At 41.0% G+C, this 25,612-nt stretch overlaps 1 protein-coding gene across 4 annotated transcripts; it reads right to left on the bottom strand.

The window, feature by feature from the left end:
* Window positions 1–1,951: 1,951 nt before the first annotated feature.
* On the bottom strand, window positions 1,952–20,343 carry tmem267 (transmembrane protein 267). 4 transcript variants are annotated; one of them, XM_067984288.1, is made up of 3 exons: window positions 20,217–20,343; window positions 11,391–11,781; window positions 1,952–2,871 (listed from the first exon to the last, which is right to left on the bottom strand). In XM_067984288.1, exons 2-3 carry the CDS (start codon window positions 11,730–11,732, stop codon window positions 2,536–2,538), a joined length of 678 nt encoding a protein of 225 aa, XP_067840389.1. In that variant the 5' UTR covers window positions 11,733–11,781; window positions 20,217–20,343; the 3' UTR covers window positions 1,952–2,535. The 4 variants fall into 4 exon arrangements, with proteins under 4 accessions (XP_067840389.1, XP_067840407.1, XP_067840397.1 ...); XM_067984306.1 differs by lacking the exon at window positions 20,217–20,343 and adding an exon at window positions 19,847–19,916; XM_067984296.1 differs by lacking the exon at window positions 20,217–20,343 and adding an exon at window positions 19,522–19,840.
* Between the last annotated feature and the right edge of the window lie 5,269 nt (window positions 20,344–25,612).

Genomic DNA, 25,612 nt, shown 5'->3' with positions numbered 1-25,612 from the left:
GGAGTTTGAACTCACCCCACTCAGTGAGAACAGGACATTGGGCTGTTTATCCTCAAACTCGCTATGGGTTAAAATCTTTACTGGGGTTAAAGAGTGGGGGTTAATTGGACCAGAGCATTCAGACATACCTTAGTCCCATTGTAAAGTTGTATATTCTATCCTTATTTTTACATAATACTTTATTTAAAGTTAAATAGCAAATCTTAAGGCAATTTATGTAACAAAGCTCGTTGGAGCAGTTTCTCTGCGATACAGGCCAAAGAAATGGGAAATGGAAAACTATGATACACTACCACTACTAGCAGGAGGATGCAATTACAGTGTGACAGACAAGTTTACACATGCAGTTTCCATTATAGATGTGGCCATAGGGATTTATAATGTAATATTTTTGCATCAAATTTTTCCAACAGGAAGTAAGGTTTTGTAGAGAGGAATTGTATGCAGACATAAGATTTTTTACCAGAGTGTGGCACCAAGGAGCCCTAGTAAAACTGATGTCAATGGGGACCAGGGGAAAAACTCTCCAGTGACTGGAGCCATACCTGGCACAAAGGAAGATGGTTGTAGTCATTGGAGGCCAATCATTTCAGCTTCAGGACATTGCTGCAGGAGTTCTTCAGGGCAGTGCCCTAGGCCCATCGATCTTCAGCTGCTTCATCACTGACCTTCCCTCCATCACAAGGTCAGAAGTGGGGCTGTTCTCTAATCATTGCAGAGTGTTCAGTTGCATTCACAATTCCTCAGACAATGAAGCAGTCTATGCCCACATGCAGCAAGACCTGGACACCATCTCCAATTAAAGAGAGCCTAACCACCTCCCCTTGACATTCAATGGCATTACCATCATCAGGTCCCCCACCATCAACATCCTGGGGGTCACTATTGATCAGAAACTGAACTGGCCCAGCCAACTAAATGCCATGGCTTCTAGAGCAGGTCAGAGGCTGGGTATTCTGTGGTGAACGGTACACTTCCTGACCCCTCTCTACCACCTATAAAGGAACAAGTCAAGATGATGGTATAGTCTCCGCTTGGATGGATGCAGATCCAACAACACTCAAAAAGCTCGACGCTATCCAGGACAAAGCAGTCCACTTGATTGACACCCGATCCACTGGCTTAAACATCCACTCCCTCCATCATTAGTGTACTGTGGCTGCAGTGTGTACTATCTACAGGATGCTCTGCAGCATCTTGCCAAGGCTGCATTGGCAGTATCTCCTAAACCTGCAACCTCCACCACCTAGAAGTATAAGGGCAGCAGGTTCATGGGAAAACCATCACCTGCAAGTCACACACTATCCTGACTTGGACATATATCACTGTTCCTTCATTGTCACTGGGTCAAAATACTGAACTCCCTACCCAACAGCACTGGGGGAAGCACCTTCAGCACATAGACTGCAAGGTTCAAGGCAGCTCACCACCACCTTCTCAAGGGAAACTTGGGATAGACAATAAATGCTGGCTTTGCCAGCGGCATCCACATCCAGAGAATAAAGTAAAAAAAAAATTCTGCAGCTTTCATGGTCATTTTCTGTTGCTTACCCACAATTTACCAGATTTATGAATTCAAATCAATTCAAGTTCAAATTACACATGGGATTTGAACTCTCAACCTCTGGGTTACTAGCCCAGTACGATAGCCACTTGGCTACCTAAGTAACAATGTATCAAAATGCCCCTAAGTTTCTAAGAATGTTACTAATCTTTCTACTTGAATTTAAAAAGGTACTTGCTGTAAAAAAAAGCCCTTAGAAACTCTTGACAATAGCTAGTAAGGGCATCAAACAAAGTGGTGTCTTTGTTTCGTTTTATTTAAGGAACGATAATGTAGAATTTCAAAAGTGTCAACATGAAAAGCAATGTACATTTTTAAAGTATCAAAGCTGTCTCACCAGTTTTGATTGTTGAAGTATAATTAGAAAAATAAGGATGTATCTGAAAACACTTTTCAAGTTCATTTTAATTTGGAATTATAACAAATTTCAATGACTATGAACAAAGGTGCTCACTCTGTTTGCAGAAGATTTAGTGTTAATCATATGTGACCGTTAGCTATGATTACATCAATGCTTTTCCTATATGCGACATAGATGGTCCAATGCTATCACAACACAGCATCTATTTTCAACACGCTTCAAAACCAGCACAACCAAATTGTGAACATCTTTATTTATAAATAATAAAATTCTACCTCATTCTAACCTTCAATCACAATACTTTTACATTTCAATCAACTGAAAAGACTATATAGTTTTCTGTGAACGTTTGATCATGTTTACAACAGAAACTGGGGAATACAAATTTAAATTAGTATTTTCTTAAAAACATATACAAGCATAGCAGCTTAGGTGATCAGAGGATGAGGCTATGTCTTAAAACATATTACATAGAGCATATTGCCCTGATGTAGAAGTAGTTTCACAAAAAGTGATGGTCAGTACCCTACTAGTTGGTATATGCAAATATGCTCAATTCAGTGTAGTGAGCATTACCTTAAACAGGAGATCACATCATACATATATATTGTTATACATCAATTGCAATTCCATGGGACATGGACATTGTTTCTCTAGTTCCAGTCACATACATAAGAACAGAGCAAAGATGAGGGAATGAGGATGTAATTGCTATGGAGGTCCAATATGGCACAGGAGCTGTATTTCCAAAGGGACAGAACCAAAGTCCATGTCGGACACCATCACGGACATGGTGAGAAACCCAAGAAATGGTTACCATCCATGGGAGAAAGCACCAAGAATCTTTAAGTCTAAATATCCACATAGCAAGTTTCATTGAAAAAGCCACTACAGGTATCACTGTGGAACAGTGCAGTGGAGGCCTTTGTGGGAGATGTAACGCAGCCTAAAAGAGAGAAAAGTGCCGTTATTGCACAGTTAAAGATTCTATTTCCAAATGGTGGCCTTTAGAGTTTTATTTTTAAAAATGATTATCAAATATATGTAGAACTAGAAAGGAGTACTTAAGGGAACTTCCTATCTACTGTTCTGACCATTTTTTAAGCAGTTTGCTGGGGTCCACCATTGGAAACTATTAGAAAGGTTACATTGCTTAGCATTCTTTGCAACTACCGTAATGTGTAGAACAAAATTATTTAATAAAATACTGGATAATTATAACTCAAAAACAACACTGGTTTTAATTTCCAAGATATATACTAGATCAGTATATAATATCAATTAATATCGACAAAAACTTAAAAATATTTCAGCAAGCAAAATGCAACCTTTTTATCAAAATGAATTCTTCTGCTTTACAGGAAGGTTTACTAACTGAGCAATGTGCAAATACAGGCTATATATTATAAATATAAAAATTATATATAGCTCTGCCTTCATTTAAAAGGGCATGTAAACAGAAAGTGATGAGGACCTCGTACACCTTCTGTAGCTCACTATCAACAAGCTATTATTTTGTATAATTAGTCAATCTCTTGTGACATTGCACACAGTAAGTCGGAGAATATGGTCATTCTCGAGCGTCCCTGATGTCTTTTTGTTGCAGTTTCTCTCCATCTCACCCCCTTAACGCTTTTTGCTTTTCTTCATGTCCTTTTCTGCTTCTTTCCCTGTCTTTTTCTTTTCTTCTAGATGGGAGGTGATGTGTATTATGGCAGAGTGTGGCATGGACAAGAGCCACAACACCTGCAGACAGCATTTGGGGGTAGGATTACAGAGAATGTGGCCTATAGCGGGTTCCTGCTTAACTCCTTCTTTAATCATGTATATTTGCCCTCACCCCTTCACTCCTAACCATTCACCTTCCTATTTTCTCCTTCATTTCCTAGCATCCCATTCTTTCCCATCATTACAGCTACCTTCTCCCTTCTGAACTACCCGGTCAATCCTTGTATTCTTCCTTTTCCCTTGATCTTAGAAGGTTCACTCGGTTAATCCCGGGGATGAGGGGGTGGACATATGAGGAGAGGTTGAGTAGATTGGGACTCTACTCATTGGAGTTCAGAAGAATGAGAGGCGATCTTATTGAAACATATAAGATTATGAAGGGGCTTGATCGGGTGGATGCGGTAAGGATGTTCCCAAGGATGGGTAAAACTAGAACTAGGGGGCATAATCTTAGAATAAGGGGCTGCTCTTTCAAAACTAAGATGAGGAGAAACTTCTTCACTCAGAGGGTAGTGGGTCTGTGGAATTTGCTGCCCCAGGAAGCTGTGGAAGCGACATCATTAAATAAATTAAAAACAGAAATAGACAGTTTCCTAGAAGTAAAGGGAATTAGGGGTTACAGGGAGCGGGCAGGAAATTGGACATGAATTTAAATTTGAGGTTAGGATCAGATCAGCCATGATCTTATTGAATGGCGGAGCAGGCTCGAGGGGCCGATTGGCCCACTCCTGCTCCTATTTCTTATGTTCTATGTTCTTATCTGCTTTCCATCAGCCCAACCTTGGGAAGCTGGCATGCAGCCAGTGACCCCCTCAGGCTCAACCCGTTTCCACCCTCCCCAACCTCTCTCCTTCATCCTCTCCCTTCCTATCTGTTTCATTCAAAGAGGTTTTATCTGCTTTCAAAATTCAAACACCATTTCCAGAGGCAGAAGGGTTGGTACCAGAGGACAGATTTAAGGTAATTGACAAAAGAACCAGAGGCGACTTTAAAAAAATTACGCAGCGAGTTGTTATGATCCGGAATGCACTGCCTGAAAGGGTGGTGGAAGCAGATTCGATAATAACTTTCAAAAGGGAATTGGATAAATACTTGAAAGGGGAAAATTTGCCTGGCTATGGGGAAAGAATAAGAGAGTGAGACTAATTAGATAGCTCTTTCAAAGAGCCAGCTCAGGTACGATGGGCTAAATGGTCTCCTTCTCTACTGTATCATTCTATGATTCTAAGTAAAAACTTTAATGAAATCATTAAAAGATTAATCAACAGATAAATTTAGTTATGTTATCGTTAAATATGTAATTTTAAATTTTGTTTAAATTCGTATTTTGGAAATTAGGGATTTCACTGAAAAAAAATTCAGAAAGCATTTTGAATGATTTGTGGAATCTGGTAGCCAGATTGCACTATACATGAGAATTTATCATCATTATATAATAACAGCTATTGTGTGTCCTAAAGTGTTACATAATTAACATTGAAAAGGTCTATCACAGCTCCACCTACAGATGTAACAGGTACTGCAATGCTTATAATGAGGTTGCAATGAATTTAATATATAAAATATATAATATAAAATATGTACTGTTATGAATTCAGTAAGTAATATAGACTGGGAGAACAATAATATTAAGCGGCACAGAGGGGAAAGAATTTTTGAAACGTGTTCAGGATAACTTTCTTAACCAGTGTGCTTCCGGCCCAACGAGGAAGGAGGCATTTCTGGACTTGGTTCTACAGAATGAGGTGGGCCAAGTGATCATAGTATCATAAGTTTTAGAATAGCTATGGAAAAGGACACAGACCACTCTAATGTAAAAATACTCAAATAGAGGAGGGCCAATTTCAATGGGATGAGAACAGATCTGGCCTTTAAGGAGGAGATGGTTCGGGTACAGTCTAGGCACATTCCTACAAGGCAGAAAGGTAGGGCAACAGAAGCCAGAGCTCCCTGGATGACAAAAGAGATAGTGAGTAAGATGAAACGGAAAAAAGGGGCGTATGACAGATGTCAGGTTGATAACACAAGTGAGAACCAGGCTGAATATAGAAAGTTCAGAGGGGAAGTGAAAAAGGAAATAAGAGAGAGTATGAGAATAGACTGGCAGCCAACAAAAGGGAATCGAAAAGTCTTCTACAGTAAAAGGGTAGTAAGATGAGGGGTGGGGCCGATTAGGGACCATAAAAGGAGATCTACTCATGGAGGCAGAGGGGATGGCCGAGGTACTAAATGAGTACTTTGCATCTGTCTTTACCAAGGAAGAAGATGATGCCAGAGTCTCAGTAAAAGGAAGATATAGTTGAGATACTGGATGGGCTAAAATTGATAAAGAGGAGGTACTTGAAAGGCTAGCTGTACTTAAAGTAAATAAGTCACCTGGTCTGGAATGGATGCACCCTACGTTGCTGAGGGAAGTAAAAGTGTAAATTGCGGAGGTACTGGTCATAATCTTCCAAATATCCTTAGTGTTTAATCCTTATGGGGGTGGTGCCAGAGGACTGGAGAATTGCAAATGTTACACCCTTGTTCAAAAAAGGGTGCAAGGATAAACCCAGTAACTATAGGCCAGTCAATTTAATCTCGGTGGTGGGGAGACTTTTAGAAATGATAATCCAGGACAGAATTAACACTTGGACACGTGTGGATTGATTAGGGAAAGCCGGCACAGATTTGTTAAAGGCAAATCGTGTTTAACTAACTTGATGGACTTTCAAAAGGCTTTTGATAAAGTGTCGCACGGTAGGCTCATCATCAAGATTGCAGCCCATGGAATAAAGGAGGCAGTAGCAATAAGGATACAGAATTGGCTAAGGGACAAGAAACAGAGGTTGAACGGTTGTTTTTCGGACTGTATAGTGGTGTTCCCCAGGGGTCAGTGCTAGGATCATTGCTTTTCTTGATATATATTAATGGCTTGGACTTGGGTGTACAGGGCACAATTTCAAAATTTGCAGATGACACAAAACTTGGAAGGGTAGTAAACAGTTAAGAGGATAGTGATAGACTTCAAGAGGATATAAACAGGCTGGTGGCATGGGCAGACGTGTGGCAGATGAAATTTAACGCAGAAAAATGCGAAGTGACACATCTCGGTAGGAGACTGAGGAAAGGCAATATAAACTAGAGGTCACAACTTTAAAAGGGGTACAGGAACAGAGAGATCTGGGGGTTTGTGCATAAATCATTGAAGGTGGCAGGGCAGGTTGAGAAAGCAGTTAAAAAGCATACGGGATCCTGGGCTTTATAAATAGAGGCATAGAGTACAAAAATATGGAAGTCATGATGACCTTTTATAAAACACTGGTTCAGCCACAACTGGGGTATTGTGTCCAGTTCTGGGCACTGCACTTTAGGAAAGATGTGAAGGGTGCAGAAGAGATTTACTAGAATGATTCCAGGGATGAGGGACTTTAGTTACGTGGATAGGCTGGAGAAGCTGGGGTTGTTCTCCTTGGAACAGAGAAGGTTGGGAGGAGATTTGATAGAGGTATTCAAAATCATGAAGGGTCTAGACAGGGTAGATAGAGAGAAACTGTTCCCATTGGCGGAAGGGTCAAGAACCAGAGGACATAGATTTAAGGAGATTGGCAAAGGAACCAAAGGTGACATGAAGAAAAACTTAGAATCTGGAACGCACTGTCTGAAGGGTTGGTGGAGACAGATTTAATCATGGCCTTCAAAAGGGAACTGATTAAATACTTGAAAGGAAAAAATTTGCAGGGCTACGGGGAAAGGGCGGGGGAGTGGGACTAGCTGGATTGCTCTTGCATACAGCCGGCACGGACGCGATGGGCCGAATGGCCTCCTTCCATGCTGGAACCTTTCTATGATTCTAAACATTCCAGCTAAGGTCACTGTTACAAAATGGATTTTTTCTTGTTTACAGCTTGTTTCCGGAAACAAATTTTATAAGTCTTTACTAACTGCCATGTACAGATTAGCATATTCCGACTTAACAATCAACAGTAAATCATTTACTGCAGAATACATGGGATGATTACTATATGCTCCCATCTCCTCTGAAGACAAAGTAACACATTGCCTGACCTATGAAATTAGGCCAAAATTAGTTGGGTGAATTTAAGGATGAAATATAGAAAAGTAAAAATACATGGTAAGATATTGAAACAGCAGAACTAGAAAGTATTGTTCTTTTACTTAAATGATTTGGATGCAGGAATCGGAAGTACAATTAAAAAATTTGTGGATGACACCAAATTAGGGGAATAGTTAATATTGAGAAAACTGTGGCAAAATACAAGAAGACATTAGGAAACTTGCAGAATGGGCGTGTAAATGGCAAATGAATTTGCATATAGATAAGTGTGAGGTGGTACATTTTGGTAGGAGGAATAAGGCGGCCACATACTCCTGGGAAAATCAGAGTCTACATGGAGTAGAGGAGCAAAGGGATCTAGGGATACAGATTCACAAATCATTAAAAGTAGTAATGCAGGTTAACAAGGCCATAAAAAATGCAAACAAAGCTCTGGGCTTCATTTCTAGAGGAACAGAATTGAAAAGCAGGGAAGTTATGTTAAACTTGTATAGATCCTTGGTTAGACCACAATTGGGATACTGCACACAGTTCTAGTCTCCATATTATAAAAAGGATATAGAGCACTGGAGAACATGCAAAAAAGATTTACAAGTATGATATCAGAATTGAGGTTGTAACTATCAGGTAAGACGGAACAAGCTGGGGCTCTTTTCTCTAGAAAATAGAAGGCTGAGGGGTGATCAAATGGAAGTCTTTAAAATTATGAAGGGGTATGATAGGGTAGACGTAGAGAAGATGTTTCCACTTGGTGGGGGGGGGGGGGGGGGAGGAGAAAGAGGAGGGGAGTCCAAAACTAGGGGTCATAAATATAAATCACTAATAAATTCAATAAGGAATTCAGGAGAAACTTCTTTACCCAGAGTGGTTAGAATGTGGAACTCACTACCACATGGAGTAGCTAAGACGAATAGCATAATTGCATTTAAGAGGAAGCTAGGTAATTACATGAGGGAGAAAGGAATAGAAGGATATGCTGATAGGGTTAGATGAAGTAGGATGGGAGGAGGCTCATGTGGAGCATAAACACTGGCATAGACCAGTTGCGCCGAATGGCCTTTTTCTGTGCTGTACATTCTATGTACTTAATAAAAAACTAGAAATCGGTCCACAAGGGATTAATATATTATTTAGGTGTCAGTCTTGGCTCAGTGGTAGCATTCTCACCTTTGACTCAGTGAGGCTGTGGGTTCAAGCCCCACTCCAGAGACTTAAGCACATAATCTGGGTTGGAACTTCAGTGCAGTACGTAGGGAGGGCTGCACTGTTGGAGGTGCCGTCTTTCAAATGACTATTCGAAGAAGAGCAGTGGAGTTCTCACGATATCTAGCCTACATTTATCCATCAAACAACACCAAAAACAGATGCCGTGGTCATTTATTTTGATGCTGTTTGAGATCTCGCTGTGCACAAATTGCCTGTCACGTTTCCTACTCAACAGTGACTAAATTTCAAAAGTACTTCGTTGGCTATAAAACACTTCGCGGCATCCTGAGATCATAGGAACAGGAATAGGCCATTTAGCCCCTCGAGCCTGTTCTGCCATTCAACGAGATCATGGCTGATCTGAGACCTAACTCCGTATACCGCAGTAGCCCCATATCCCTTAATATCTTTGGTTAACATGAAAGGTGCTATTAGAATGCAAGTTCTTTGTTTCAGTAAGCCACTTCTTACAGTCTGTTGGTAACCGACATGCCCTTTGGATGGAACAGCCGTTTTCTCATTCACAGATCTTCAACATGAGATGGGGTTCCAGTTCACCCACGGAGTTCACTGCTCTCACGTCAGAACAGAAAATTTGCAACCAGAACTGTGGTTTTATACCAAGAGGCTCCTTTCATGTAGAAAGGATTTTTTTTCCATATATAGTAAACAAGCAATGATGTTATAGGTCTTTTCACCTTGGCTGGAACTGGCTGCTTTCTTTGCACCTTTCCCCCAGATTGGTTTCTCACTTTATAATTGAATTTTCAAAAGGCTTGGTAATCAGAGAACACAAGGCTGTCTGCTGGGCTGTATATATTATCACTTCCAAACTGCTCCCTCTCCCAATTAAAAGAGAAATATTATTAGTATTATATTATTAGTTTCCCTGAAGTCATGGCCTCGTGAAAGAAGGCATCTTCTATTCTGGCCTGAGCTATATTTAATAAAAATAGAAGTCATAATAAGAAAAAACTACAAATGATGCTAATCTGAATTTTTAAAAAATGCAGAAACAGACAGTAGGTCTGTCAACATCTGAAAAGACAAGATAACGTTTGAAGTAGAGACTCTTCATTAAAACTGGAAAGTGAAGGTAGAAAAGCCCCATTAGTGGGGCCAGAGAACAGGTAAAAGTCACTGTCAAATAAAGCAGCAACTAATGGCTTTTGTAGCCTTAGAATGGATTTAATAAATAGTGAAAAGAGCTGAATGAAATACAAAGATCATCTCAGGCAAAAGATGCTAAAAAAGAGATTATTGATCAAGAGTGTCAAGCAACTGCAAAATTAAAGTTAAATATTTTGCATGTTCCAACATCAGAATGTGCAGATTAGGACACAATTTTCAGATAACATGGGAGCTTCTTTAATTTATGATGCTCCTTGTTTAAGACGTCTGCAAGATTGTTTTACGTGACCAACAAAGATGACATCTAACCAAAAAAAAAGCTTTAGTAGTTTGGTCATTGTAAGCCTGAGAGAGTATTACAACTTGTAACCCTGTCCTAGTCCTGGCTGATATATTTATCTTTTGTTGCTTTGATTTAGCCTATTAATTCCTGCCAGTGGTATGGGATACGATCTCAATTCTGGGTGCTGTGCCATCACTAATAGTATCATCTCATGTAGTATCATTCTCATCAGTCAGCAAAAAGAATTATTTAGCCTTTAATACATCAAACTTCACCATTTGGATTTCGTTCCTCATTTATTTCCTGGAACTTTACTGCTGCTAGGCTGCCTCTCAAGCTCCTAATTGATTCCAGTAAGGCTTAGTTACTAACTTAGGTTTAAAAAGTAACAGATCCCCACAGTTTCTATAGAATACGCATTAACTACCATCTAATAAAAGATGCATCTCACTCAAGTGGTCATTCTTCATACATGGCACAGAGGACCAAACCCAACGCTGTCCTCACCCAACATACATGCATATGCACTTCGAGCATAAGTAGTGGAATAGGGATCACAGATGGGAAACTTAACCAATTTTGGCCACCCTAACTTAAGGGCATTGAAGACAGCTGCAGTATCCCAACCACAGCATTGAATTAAATCAGCTAACTCAGCACAGAGCTGAAATTTAAGTTCTGGCCTGTATGGCTCAATTACTCATTTGCTTAAATTAACTGAGCGATTGAAGGAGCCACTTCTCTGATAATATTAACAGGACTACAAGCTGCTTGTATAAGTATTTCTTTATTACTACTCACTGACAAGTACTATGAAAAAATCATAAAAGGCCTAAGAGACTGTAAACAAGTGCCACACAGAGTAAAGGAACATTCATGTACAGTATCGGACTATAATCTGGCTACATGTGACAGTGACTCATTAAACACATCAAGTATGCAACATCATATTTAAGTGTAACTTTAGATTCAAAAGTAAACAATTTGTTGCAAGTGTGCAGTAAATTATATTTTATGGTAAAATATATAGGAAATTTGAGCCAGGTATTTGTGTGCTTACCTTGAGAGATATGGATCCAGCTGCAAGAAAGTGATCAACATCAATGACAGAAGACAGAAGTCCAGCCAGAATTACTTCATAAAAATCACTTTTCTTTCTCAATCCAATCACAATGGCCCAAGACCACAGTCCAATGGCACCATGTACTGCATTATCTGAAAGAGCTTTTAGCCAGTAGTTGTTCTGTATTAAAGAAAATTGTAAACACTGATCTGATAGGAAGCAGAAAACTCCTAGGCCTATGCTCGAGATGACTGATGCAGTGCTGAATGTTTTAAGTAGTGCACGTGCATTTTCTGTCTCTGTCGCCATTGTAATTGTGGACTGTTTCGACTTGAACATCGTACAATGTGAATATCATCCATGGTATTTTACGGCAGCATTCCTCATTCTAAATCAAGAAAGGAACAGTTTTTGTTATTGTTAACCCAGAAATTACAATGAAAACAAAGCACAGTTTTCTTTAAGGTACTGTTAGAGTGAGGTCTGAACATTTGGGAGGGTGGATCAACCAGGTGAGAGTATTTCTACTGTATATATAATAGCAGTAAAGGAAAAGGGAACTCTTTCTGTAAACTTCTACTCAATCTATTATGCATACATACATGAAAATACTTTCCCCTTGGATTGCACAGACCAAAGTAACAGTGTAAATGATCTAGATTTAGATAATGATCAAGTTCTTGGACTCAATGACAATACTCAAGGACTATGTCAGTATGGGGGTTGAGGAAATCAATTTAAAAATATGAAAGTTTTCTGTGATTCGCCCCTCCCAGATATTTTGAAAATATTACCCCCCAAGGTCTATTGCCCTTCAATTCTAATCTGTTTACAAATGCTGTGAACAGCTGTACTGTTTTAATAATGCAATCTGAAGCAAACACTGAAGCACAAAGTCACTTTTGAAGATAGCATTTCATAAAAACAGACAAATTTATGGCCTAATTTGTATAATGAATTTACAACCTTCATCATATTGATTCATTCAGATGCAAATTAGATAGATTTCTTTGAGAAAATAATATTTTAGGATACAGTATACTCACTAATTTGAGACATCACATATGGTAAGTATAGTATGATTTGGAGGGACAGGTGACTGTGGACCTATGGCTCCCAAAGCTTTCCATCACTGGGGCTTTCCTCGCGTCATAGTCAGGTTTGTTGTAGACTAATTGATAGAGATTGATTGCCATGATTAGTCAACAACTCCATTATTGTTGTATCATGCGACTAGCAGGATGGTAGAAGGCGGACCGTAGTCTTTTTTCATCTAGCAATTCCTATGTTCAGGAAATCAACCTAGTCTGCTAAAGGATTCCCTACTCCAAACTTTGATTGATCTTGTGATGCACTACATTTCGATTGGATTTCATTTTCCATATGTTGGATATTAGTGGTTTTAATAATCAAAGAATGTTATAACACAGAAGCAGGCTATTCAACCATAAAATCTGTTTTTCTCAGTTACTTCGATACAAGTTATTTGAACTGCTCCACTTTGGTCTGCTTTGCTAATTACACGAAAATTACTAATGAGAATCAAATGCCGACCAAAGTCCTTCAATGAACCACTGTCATATCAACTGTAAAGTACAAGAACATTTGACAAAAAATGTCCATCCTTAATGATACAGAAGTTGAAAATTTCACAGGTCAAAGACCTACCTTTCGGGGATCTTGAAGTGCAGCTAATGTCTGTTTAAAAACTATCAAACTTATGGAAATACTGTTAATTATTCTGCAGTACCAATTTTCTAAAGGAAGTATTTTGCCAATGGCTCCCAGTGTCAAGAAACACCCACTATACAAGACAATAACTTCTTTTTAAATATGCGTCAACAATGTTAAATAAAAAAAGCAGTCATACATAAAGAGTACTTTACCAAAAAAAATGCCTTAAACTCTCAATTTCTAGTAAGTCGTGCCCTATTTTATAACTGTAACAATAGACTAATTTACAAACACTATATAAATATTTGTTCTGATAAAGTAAAGCAAACATGTATTTATTTTGAGCAGCTCCAAATAATTTCTAACACTTAAAAATAACAAAGTTTTAATGTATATAAATACTGTGTGATACAAGCCAAGTTCCAACCTATGACATTACAACAGTGGCTTGAGTTAACATCACCTTTGTAAGGATGAGATATGGAAATATAGCTGATATGCCTGTTTAATCTAGAATATCGATAGCTGAGCTACTTGTTTCTGTAGACATTCTAATCTATCAGACACTTGTTATAGTGCTGAAGGCAGATGATTCAATTGACATGTAGCAAGTTAATGGCGAAGCCGTGCATGCAAGGAAGGGAACGTATGAACTGTAACTGTAAATAGAGATAAGCGAGAAAGAAAGAGAGTAAAAAGTGACACCGTCACTGTGGAGGTCCGCTAGTCCAGTTTTATAAAACACAAAAGGAAAGTCTGCCTCCAAGTTCTTTTTTCTCAATCTGTAGGAAAGTAATATCAAAATGAAAAATGGAATTAGTATCATTTTTTTCTCCTGTGGGTAGAAAACAGCTTTAATTTTCAACTGTAATTTCAAGAGGCTAAATCCAAGGTGACACAAACGGTCAGGTTCCAAATGTACGCTGATGACACCCAGCTCTAACTCTCCACCACCTCTTCGAACTGCCACTGCCTCTGTGTTTTCAGACTGCTTGTTCAACATCCAGTCCCAGATCAGCCGCAATTTCCTCCAAATGAAACACTGGGAAGACCAAAACCATCATCTTCAGCCCCCGCCACAAAGTCCATACCCTTGACAGAAGTATGGAGTCTAGGACAAGGGGACATAACCTTAAAATCAGAGCCAGGCCATTCAGGAGAAAAGTTAGGAGATACTTCACTCAAAGGATGGTAGAAACATGGAACTCTCTCTCACAAGAAGCAGTAGATGCTAGCTCAGATAATAATTTTAAATCTGAGATTGATAGATTTTTGCTAGCCAAGGGTATTAAGGAATATAGAGCCTAGGCAAGTAAATGGAGTTAGGGTACAGATCTCAATGAATGGCAGAATAGGTTCGTGGGGCTGAATGGTCTACTCCTGTTCCAATATCACCGATTCCATCCGCCTCCCCGGCCACTGTCTCAGGTTGCACCAGACTGTTTGCAACCAAGTCTTGAAGAAGTCTGTTCCTTTCTTGACGATGATTTTCCTTGGTCTCGTTGTCCTCTTCACCATTGGCAGTGTTCCTTTCCCTTCCTGTTTTGACTATAGTTTCAAAAACCTATTTTTGTTTTGGTAAAAGTAACTAGCACAATAGTACTCATGCCTGTTATTCTCCCCTCCCACCCCCTTTTTTTTGGTCAGTCTTGTAAAGGGGCTGTCCTGTCTGACCAAGCCAGTTCTGATAAAAGTTCCATCTGAAATTTTAATCTCTCTTTTTAAATGTGCTGATTAATCAAGTGCATTTCCAGTTTAAGAACTTAAGAATATAAGAAATAGGAGCAGGAGCAGACCACATGGCCCCTCAAGCCTGCTCCACCATTCAATCAGATCATGGCTGATCTCTGACCTCAACTCCACTTTCCTGCCCGATCCCCATATCCATTGAATCCCCTAGAGTCCAAAAATCTGTCAATCTCAGCCTTGAACATATTCAACGACTCAGCATCCACAGCCTTTTGGGTAAAGAATTCCAAAGATTCAAAACCTGAGTGAAGAAATTCCTCCTCATCTCAGTTTTAAATGGCCGCCCCCTTATCCTGCAACTATGCCCCCTAGTTCTAGACTCTCCAGCCATGGGAAACAACCTCTCTCCATCTACCCTGTCAAGCCCCCTCATAATCTTATGTTTCAACAAAATTGCCTCTCATTCTTCTAAACTCCAGAGAGGACAGGCCCATTCTACTCAACCTCACCTCATAGGGCAACCTTCTCATCCCAGGAATTAATCTAGTGAACCTTCACTGCACCGCCTCTAAGGCAAGTATATCCTTCCTTAGGTAAGGAGACCAAAACTGTACATAGTATCCCAGGTGAGGTCTCACCAAAGCCCTGTATAATTGAAATAAGACTTCCTTACTTTTGTATTCCAACCCCCTTGCAATAAAGCCCAACATTCCATTTGCTTTCCTAATTGCTTGCTGTACCTGCATGCTAACTTTTTGTGTTTCTTGTATGAGGACACCCAAGTCTCTCTGAACAACAACATTTAATAGTTTCTCACCATTTAAAAAATATTCTGTTTTTCTATTCTTCCTCCAAAGTGAATAACCTCACATTTCCCCACCTTACATTCCATCTGCCACATTCTTGTCCACTCACTTACCTTGTCTATATCCCTTTGCAGACTCTGTGTCCTCCTCACTGCTTACTTTCCCACCTAGCTTTGTATCGTCAGCAAACTTGGATACATTACACTCGGTCCCTTCATCTAAGTCATTAATGTAGATTGTAAATAGCTGAAGCCCAATCACCGATCCTTGTGGCACCCCACTAGTTACAGCCTGCCAGCCTGAAAATTGCCCGTTTATCCCTGCTCTCTATGTTCTGTCTGTTAACCAATCCTCTAGCCATGCTAATATGTTACCCCCAACCCCATGAGCCCTTATCTTGTGTAACAACCTTTTATGTGGCACCTTATCGAATGCCTTTTGAAAATCCCTGTGTTAATTGTCAAACACGATTTCCATTTCATAAAACCATGTTGGCTCTGCCTATATCATATCATGATTTTCTAAGTGCCCTGTTACCAATTCCTTAATAATGGATTCCAGCATTTTCATGATGACTGATGTCAGGCTAACTGGCCTGTAGTTCCCTGACTTCTCTCTCCCTCCTTTCTTTCTTGAATAGCGGGGTCACATTTGCTACCTTCCAATTCACTGGGACCGTTCTAGAATCTAGGGAATTTTGGAAGATCACAACCAATGCATCCGCTATCTCTGCAGCCACCTCTTTTAGAACCCTAGGATGTAGGTCATGAGGAGAAAGGGGATTTATCAGCTTTTCGTCCCATTAGTTTCTCAAGTACTTTTTCTTTACTGATATTAATTACTTTAAGTTCCTCACTCTCATTAGACCCTTGGTTCCACATTATTTCTGGTATTTTTTTGTGTCTTCTTTGTGAAGACAAATACAAATACAAACAATTTGTTTAATGCATCTGCCATTTCCTGATTCCCCATTATAATTTCTCCTGACTCAGCCTCTAAGGGGCCAACATCTACTTTCACTAATCTCTTCCTTTTTACATACTTTTAGAAGCTCTTACAATCCATTTTTATATTTCTTGCTAGTTTACTTTCATATTCTATTTTCTCTCTTTTTATCAATTTTTTGGTTCTCCTTTGCTGGTTTCTAAAACTCTCCCAATCCTCAGGCTTACTACTCTTCTTGGCAACATTATAGGCCTCTTCTTTAAATCTAATACTATCCTTAACTTCTTTAGTTAGCCATGGGTGGATCACTTTTCCCATGGAGTTTTTATTTCTCAATGGAATGTATATTTGTTGAGGATATTGAAATATTTCTTTAAATGTTTGCCATTGCTTTTCAACCGTGATAGCCTTTAATTTGGTTTCCCAATCTACCTAAGCCAACTCACCCCTCATACCTATGTAATTGGCTTTATTTAAGTTTATGACTCTAGTTTCTGACTTAAGTATGTCACTCTCAAACTTTATTTCAGATTTCCAGCATGCAGTTTTTCTTTTTATCTGCGACAGCAAAACTGGCTTGAAACTCTGTAACTTTAGTTACAGTCATCTAACAATATCCCCAGGATTTTAATAGTGCCTCTGTTAGCAATTCTTTACCAGATGTTGCAGCACTAATCTTCAAGCTTTCTCACCCCACAATGAGATTTTGGTCTTTTAGCTAATGGTTAATGATGAACACTGAGGGAAAAACTGTCAGTCATGGGTTTGAGTCTTAGCAAGATCCCTGCAAGAACTACAAATCTCTTTTATCCTGCAAAAACAAGAACTTGCATTTATAAAAGCACCTTTAACATAGTGAAGCGTTACCAAACAAAATCTGAGATCTGTGCACTAATTAACGCTGTCAGTGACAACTGCCACTTCTGCTTGGAATTGACTGGGTAGCTGGTTGATGATATAAACTCATTATCTAAATTTTAAATCTACTCAGCAGTATTACTTTAATAAAGACTGATTGTAAACACGGTGCATAAGCCACAGTATGAAGCATTCTTCTGCAGAATTCCAGTCATCACAGGAAAGCAACACTTGAAATTTGTTCTGCTTTTTTATAATGTTCCCATACTTTTTTTTAAGGCCTTAATTAAAAATATAGCTATATTTTTGGAAAAGATCTTTCAGGAGCTGAAGGAAATGATAACCAAAATGGACAGCCCCTTAAGACTGACAGCAGGTGGTAAAGGATTGTATACCGTAGTCCTTCCTTGAAATGAAGAATAGAGCAAGCCGAGCCTTAGCACGTGCATTAAAGAATTTCCTTCAATCAACCAAGGAGTTGACTGGAAGGGACCTAAATACATAGCGAAGTCTCTGGTCAAATCAGAATTCTGCCCTTGCTATGAAGTCACTGAAATAAAATCATGCAATTTCACATTACAAATTCCACCCAAAATGTCTGCTCCCAGGCTTCTTCTAACCATCAGTTTTAATGAATAAAATACACTAGCAAGGCACCTCAGATTTCCAGTAAATGTACAAATATCAATTTTTTATACTTGGGGATTATTAGTATATTCAACTAAATATATTCCTTCTTTGATTGGCTGACAGGTGATAAGTTAAGCGGACAGCATCTAGCAACTCCAATAGAAAGAAAAAAATGTAAGTGCTGGAAATATGAAATCAAAACAGGTAAAAGCTACAAATACACAGCATGTCAGTCAGTCTCTGAAAAAGAAACTCATTCGAATGAAAGATCACACCTGAAATGCTAGCCCAATTTTCTCTTTCAAATGCTGATTGACCTGATGCTTTCTATTTTCAGCATTTTCTGTTTACTTAGTAAATTTAGTATGAATACTTTGTAATATTTTAGGAAAATTGCATAAGTAAATTTGTTTGCTGTTCTTAAAATAACCTACTGGCTATTATCTAGTGCTTCTCTTAAGACATAATTTAAACCAATTGCATAAATAGTTCCACAGTTCTCACAGGTGATTAATCATGGTAAGTAGTATCCCAACATACCGAGTGAGGAAAATTAATACATTAGATTTATGCCACAAGAATCACTGAATGCTGCAAACTATTACATCCTTTTTGCTCTGGAGGGTATTTAACTATTTTATATAAAAGAGCTGCTTTAATATATCTCTAACCCACCTAGTCCTCTGGATTAGTTGGAGTGATAGGCCTGCTATTGATCCTATTGTGTTTGTAACTGTACCTTGGAATCCCTTTGACTATGGGCTGAAGGTGTACCTGCAGATTTCTCAGTCAGCCCATATTTAAAATGTTAAGATAGGTAGGGTAGGAGAGTAATATTCCATTTGAAATTTAAAACAACACTTTCTAACTGACTACTGATGGCAGAAGCAAGAACAATATCACTTAACAATTACTGCTTTCAAATACACAGTGTATCGGAGCAATTTTCAATTAATTTGACAAGCAAATAGCACAAGCAAAATGCATTAAAAATTTGATTAGGTTCTTATACATCTGTCATGTATATTTGTAGATTTTGGAATCTTACTTCATTGAACAAAAAAACTAATATCAACAAATATTATTATGCTCTATTCTCTTTGGTAGATCCACAAAACAAAGCAATTTAGAGGGAAAGACCTCAAATGCTGGAAATATAGAATAAAAGCAGAAAATATTGAAAATGCACCACATTTTCAGCACTTAAAACAGAAATTGCATGTTTTGCGGACAGGAATTCTAATAATGGTTCCCACACAAAGCTTCAACCTCTTTTAGATAAATGCTAGCTGACTTGCTGGGAATTTCTAGCAGTTAATGTTATTAATCAATCAACATTTATTTTTATATATATACACACACACATATATAATATAAATAATAATATAACTTTTTAAAAATCACACACATTGTAAATTGACTTTAAGCAAACCGAAGACCCTATCCTCGGATGTTACCGATTTTTGTATTATAAAAGGCACATCTTAGCTCGCTGGGACTCTCATCCCTATTTCTCCCACACTGACCTTAATTTAGTAGATGGACAACGTCCATAAACACAGCATAGATCAATAATGAATTATATTCAACTGGTAAAAGCCCTTGGTACGTGCACTAATTAATTTGCCCATCACCAGCCCCAGCCCCAGTCCGAATCCAACCGATGACATCCCCAGCTGTCGAGACCTCACTCCATCAGTGACAGTCATCTTTTGATCCATCGGTGAGAATCGGCAGAACATCTCATCATTAAGAGTACATTAATTATTAATACAAGGGCAGTTAACGGCATTTCACTGCCCCGACCGACACTCCTAACCGCCCCTCACGGCCTCCTTCCTTCCTTCCTACCTGCCGCCTCACGCTCGGACTCGGGCTCGGGCTCGGACTCGGCTCAGCCCAGGCGCCGCCCGACGACCACTGCTCCCGCCCCCCCCCGGGCTCAGCCCCGCGCTGATTGGCGATCGTCCTCCCGCACCTTCACTCAATTGGTTGCCTTTCGCGTCGATCACAGCCCAAGCCCCGCCCCGCCCCCCCGCGTTGATTGGCCCGGGTCCTGTCACCTGAATGGTTGGATTTCACGTCAATCATCGAATAAAAAGGTCACCGACCGTGCTTAACGTCGTGATGCCGTCGAAATGCGTCGCTCACGAATCAAAAAAAAAACCTCGTTTGACTGCATTTTGATGAGTAAATGTGACGATCAGTAAACTTTACTCACCCACTCTCTCCCGACACAGGACCGGCTCGAGAGCGCATCCACTCTCTCCCGACACAGGACCGGCTCGAGAGCGCATCCACTCTCTCCCGACACAGGACCGGCTCGAGAGCGCATCCACTCGGCTCGATAGCGGTGCGCGTGCGCGGGAGTATCACCGCCGAGACAAAGCCCGGCCTGTTACGTCATCACTGCGGCTGTCACTCAGCGGGAGTGCCCAGGACGCCCAGTGGCTTTGTGTGAATATAAACACAACACGTGGCACCGCCACTTGTGGACAGCATGCAGCAGCTACGAAAGCGGGTCAGAGGCTGGGTATTCTGCAGGGAATGGCTCACCTGACTCCCCAGGGTCTCTCCACACTCAAGGCACAAGTCAGGAGTGTGAAGGAATACTCTCCATCTGCCTGGAGGGGTGCAGCTGCAACAACATTCAAGGACCTGGACACCATCCGGGACAAAGCACTCCGCTTGATCAGAACCCAATCACCAGCTTAAACATCCACTCCCTCCACCACCGGCATACCGCGGCTGCAACTCGCCAAGGATGCTTTGGCAGCACCTGCCACACCAGTGACCTCAACCACCTAGAAGGACAAGGGTACCAGGTACATAGGAACAACAACACAAACTCCAAGTTCTCATCCAGGTCACACCATCCGACAAGGGTATATGTCACCATCCCTTCATCATCGTTGGGTCAAAATCCTGGAACTCCCGACCTATCAGCATTATAGGAGTACCTTCACCACAAGGACTTAAGAGCATAAGAAATAGGTTCAGAAGTAGACCATACGGCCCCTCGAGCCTGCTGCGCCATTCAATAAGATCATTGCTGATCTTCCGCCTCAACTCCACTTTCCCAACCTATCCCCACATCCCTTGATTCCCTTAGTGTCCAAAAATCTATTGCTCTCAATCTTGAATATACTCAACAACTTAACATCCACAGCCCTCTGGGATAGAGAATTCCAAAGATTCACAACCCTCTGAATGAAGACATTTTTCCTCATCTTGGTCCTAAAACAGCTGACTCATTATCTTGAGACTATGACCCCAAGTTCTAGACTCTCCAGCCAGGGTAAACAGTATCTCAGCATCTACTCTGTTAAGCCCTCTAGAAATCAACCTAGTGAACCTTCGTTGCACCCTCTCTGAGGCAAATATATCCTTCCTTAGGTAAGGAGACCAAAACTGTACACTGTACTCCAGGTGTTTTTTCTTTCGTTCATGGGATGTGGGCATTGCTGGCAAGGCCAGCATTTATTGCCCATCCCTAATTGCCCTTGAGAAGGTGGTGGTGAGCCATCTTCTTGAACCGCTGCAGTCCAAGTGGTGAAGGTTCTCCCAAAGTGCTGTTAGGTAGGGAGTTCCAGGATTTTGACCCAGCGACGATGAAGGAACGGTGATATATTTCCAAGTCGGGATGGTGTGTGACTTGGAAGGGAACGTGCAGGTGGTGTTGTTCCCATGCGCCTGCTGCCCTTGTCCTTCTAGGTAGTAGAGGTCGTGGATTTGGGAGGTGCTGTCGAAGAACCTTTGGCGAGTTGCTGCAGTGCATCCTGTGGATAGTACACACTGCAGCCACTGTGCGCCGGTGGTGAAGGGAGTGAACGTTTAGGGTGGTGGATGGGGTGCCAATCAAGCGGGCTGCTTTGTCCTGGATGGTGTCGAGCTTCTTGAGTGTTGTTGGACCTGCACTCATCCAGGTAAGTGGAGAGCATTCCATCACACTCCTGACTTGTGCCTTGTAGATGGTGGAAAGGCTTTAGGTAGTCAGGAGGCGAGTCACTCGCCACAGAATACCCAGCCTCTGACCTGCTCTTGTAGCCTCAGTATTTATGTGGCTGGTCCAGTTAAGTTTCTGGTCAATGGTGACCCCCAGGATGTTGATGGTGGGGGATTCGACGATGGTAATGCCGTGGAATGTCAAGGGGAGGTGGTTAGACTCTCTCTTGTTGGAGATGGTCATTGTCTGGTGCGAATGTTACTTGCCACTTATCAGCCGAAGCCTGGTTGTTGTCCAGGTCTTGTTGCATGTGGGCAAGGACTGCTTCATTATCTGAGGGGTTGCAAATAGAACTGAACACTGTGCAATCATCAGCGAACATCCCCATTTCTGAACTTATGATAGAGGGAAGGTCATTGATGAAGCAGCTGAAGATGGTTGGGCCTAGGACACTGCCCTGAGGAACTCTTGCAGCAATGTCCTGGGGCTGAGATGATTGGCCTCCGGCAACCACTACCATCTTCCTTTGTGCTAGGTTTGACTCCAGCCACTGGAGAGTTTTCCCCCTGATTCCCATTAACTTCAATTTTACTAGGGTTCCTTGGTGCCACACTCGGTCAAATGCTGTCTTGAGGTCAAGGGCAGTCACTCTCACCTCACTTCTGGAATTCAACTCTTTTGTCCATGTTTGGATCAAGGCAGTAATGAGATATGGAGCCAAGTTTTCCTGGTGGAACCCAAACTGAGCATCGGTGATCAGGTTATTGGTGAGTAAGTGCCGCTTGATAGCACTGTCGACGACACCTTCCATCACTTTGCTGAAGATTGAGAGTAGACTGATGGGGCGGTAATTGGCCAGATTAGATTTGTCCTGCTTTTTGTGGACAGGACATATCTGGGCAATTTTCCACATTGTCAGTTTGATGCCAGTGTTGTAGCTGTACTGGAACAGTTTGGCCAGAGGCGCAGCTAGTTCTGGAGCACAAGTCTGCAGCACTACAACTGGGATGTTGTTGGGGCCCATAGCCTTTGTTGTATCCAGTGCACTCAGCCTTTTTTAGATATCACGTGGAGTGAATCGAATTGGCTAAAGACTGGCTTCTGTGATGGTAGGGTTATCGGGAGGAGGCCGAGATGGATCAGCCAGTAGGTACTTCTGGCTGAAGATGGTTGCATCAGTGCAACCTTTATTCTTTATTCTTATACTCCAAACCCCTTGCAATAAAGGCCAACATGCTATTTGCCTTCCTAATTGCTTGTTGTACCTGCATGTTAACTTTCTGTGATTTGTGCACAAGGACATCCAAATCCCTCTGAATAACAACATTTCTTAGTGTCTCACTTTTGAAAAATGTTCTGCTTTTCTATTCTTTTCCTCACGTTTCCCCACATTATACTCCATCTGCCACCTTCTCTCCCACTCACTTAACCTGTCTATATCCCTTTGCATCCTCCTCACAGCTTACTTTCCCACCTAGCTTTTTATCATCAGCAAACTTGGATACACTACACCCAGTCCCTTCATCTAAGTCATTGATGTATATTGTAAATAGCTGAGGCCCAAACATTGATCCTTGTGACACCCCACTAGTTACAACTTGCCAATATGAAAATGACCCGTTTATTCCTTCTGTCTGTTTCCTGTCCGTTAACCAATCCTCAATTCATGCTAATATTTTACCCCCAATCCCATGAGCCCTAATCTTGTGTAACAACCTCTTGTTTGGCACCTTATCGAATGCCTTTTGAAAATCCAAATATAATACATCCACTGGTTCCCCCTTATCTACCCTGCTAGTTAAACCCTCAAAAAAAAATCAAAGATTTATGAAAAAGTTTCCCTTTCATAAAACCATGTTGACTCTTCCTAATCATATTATGCTTTTCCAATTGCCCTGTTACTATGTCCTTGATAGATTCTAGTATTTTCCCTACTACTGATGTCAGGCTAACTGTCCTATAGTTCCCTGTTTTCACTCTCCCTCCCTTCTTGAATAGCAGAGTTACATTTGCTAACTTCCAATCCATGGGATCCATTCTATAATCTAGGCAATTCTGGAAGATCAAAACCAAGTCATCCACTATGTCTGCAGCCACCTCTTTTAAAACCCTAGGATGCAGGCCATCAGGTCCAGGGGATTTGTCGGCTTTTAGTCCCATTAATTTCTCCAGTACTTTTTCTTTACTAATATTAATTACTTTAAGTTCCTCACTCTCAACAGACTCTTGCTTCCCCACTATTTCCGATGTTTTTTTGTGTCTTCTACTGTGAAGACAGAAACAAAATATTTATTTAACATCTCTGCCATTTCCTTATTGCCACTGTAATTCCCCAGTTAGAATCTGAAAGACTGAAGTCACCTTTTTTGGTGCACGCCGTAAATCCCTCTCCACTGTCATTGATTCCAACACTAATTCCATCTCCTTCCTTGGTCACTCACTCAAGCTGAAAAAAACCACGCACAACCTTAGCATCATATTTGACCGAGTTGAGCTTCAAATCTTACATCCTCTACATCACCATGACCACTTACTTACCCCTCTGCTGCTCAAACACGTTTTTGTCACCTCCAGACTCAATAGGCCCAATAATAAGAGGCAGGTTCTGAGCGGGGGAGGGGGGTGGGGGGGAGGGGGATAGTGGGCACGAAACCCACAAGATGTTTGGGTGCTTCGGAATGTCTGATTTCATCATGGATAGCTCATTATAATTTTACTTCCCAGTTTTGGTTTGCCAATGTACGTGAGTGGGCGTGAGACCTCAACTCGACTATTTAAAGGGCCAATTCAAAGATGGAATGAGGAGGAGTTGGGAGTATTTGGAAAGACACGGAAAAATTCGAGTCAGGACGTTCAAAGGCTGCGTCCCGTTTCAACGATGCCTCAACTTGATATACTGTTGGGTGCAGTAAGCAGCAGGAAGGAGGTACTGTTCCCCAGCAATGGCAAGATGAAACCTGTTATTGTCATCAAGAATGCGTGGACAGAGGCAGTTGAGGAGATCAGTAGTAACAGCATTGTGCCCCTTACCTGGATCCAGAGCAGGAAGCGGTTTAATGGCCTAATCTGGTCAGGAAAGGTGAGTAGAGTTGCAGATTCATCTACATCCTGTAGTGCCATCCCCCCAACCCCCCTCCTCACTCTTACTTGCCAAGCGTACTCCATGACATCATTCCTCACAGCCACTTAAGTTTCATGAGCACCACTATCGTTCACTTTCTATACATTTTCTCACGTCCCCATTTATCCATCCACCACTGCCACTCACCCCAATCCTTATGCAATGAGATGTCACCTCAGTCAGCTCACCGGACTGTAAACACATGTCCTCAAATGTATGCCAGTGGCACTCGTGATGCATCTGCCTGATAGTCACCCTCAACAAATGCACTGCACCATCGGGTGAACATATGCCTTACAGACGCTTATAGGTCTGTCGTTTCCCCTTGCAGAAGCGAGCACAAAATACAAGGGAGAGGGAAAGTACTGGAGATGGCCTGCCACAGATATTGCATCTGACATCTACAGAGGAAGAGGCCATGGGGATCAGTGGCATCTCTACATCCCTGACCATCAGATATGCAGAGACTGGGATTTCACAGCCACATGGTGACAGCATTAAAAATCTCTGACTCTCATCTCATACAAGACTAAGTCATGTTGACTAGATT

The sequence above is a fragment of the Heptranchias perlo genome, chromosome 1 (assembly GCF_035084215.1).
Source record: "Heptranchias perlo isolate sHepPer1 chromosome 1, sHepPer1.hap1, whole genome shotgun sequence".
NCBI lineage: Eukaryota > Metazoa > Chordata > Chondrichthyes > Hexanchiformes > Hexanchidae > Heptranchias > Heptranchias perlo.
The sequence above is the reverse complement of the archived record's forward strand: the minus strand, read 5'-3'. Positions and strand labels throughout refer to the sequence as shown.

What these genes read in the sequence shown, in the direction of transcription:
- tmem267 (XM_067984288.1), bottom strand. Translation starts at nt 11,732, where the DNA reads ATGTTCAAGTCGAAACAGTCCACAATTACAATGGCGACAGAGACAGAA. An exon ending in CTGGATCCATATCTCTCAAG is followed by an intron (nt 2,872 to 11,390) that starts GTAAGCACACAA and finishes TCTCTCTTTTAG; the next exon opens with GCTGCGTTACATCTCCCACA.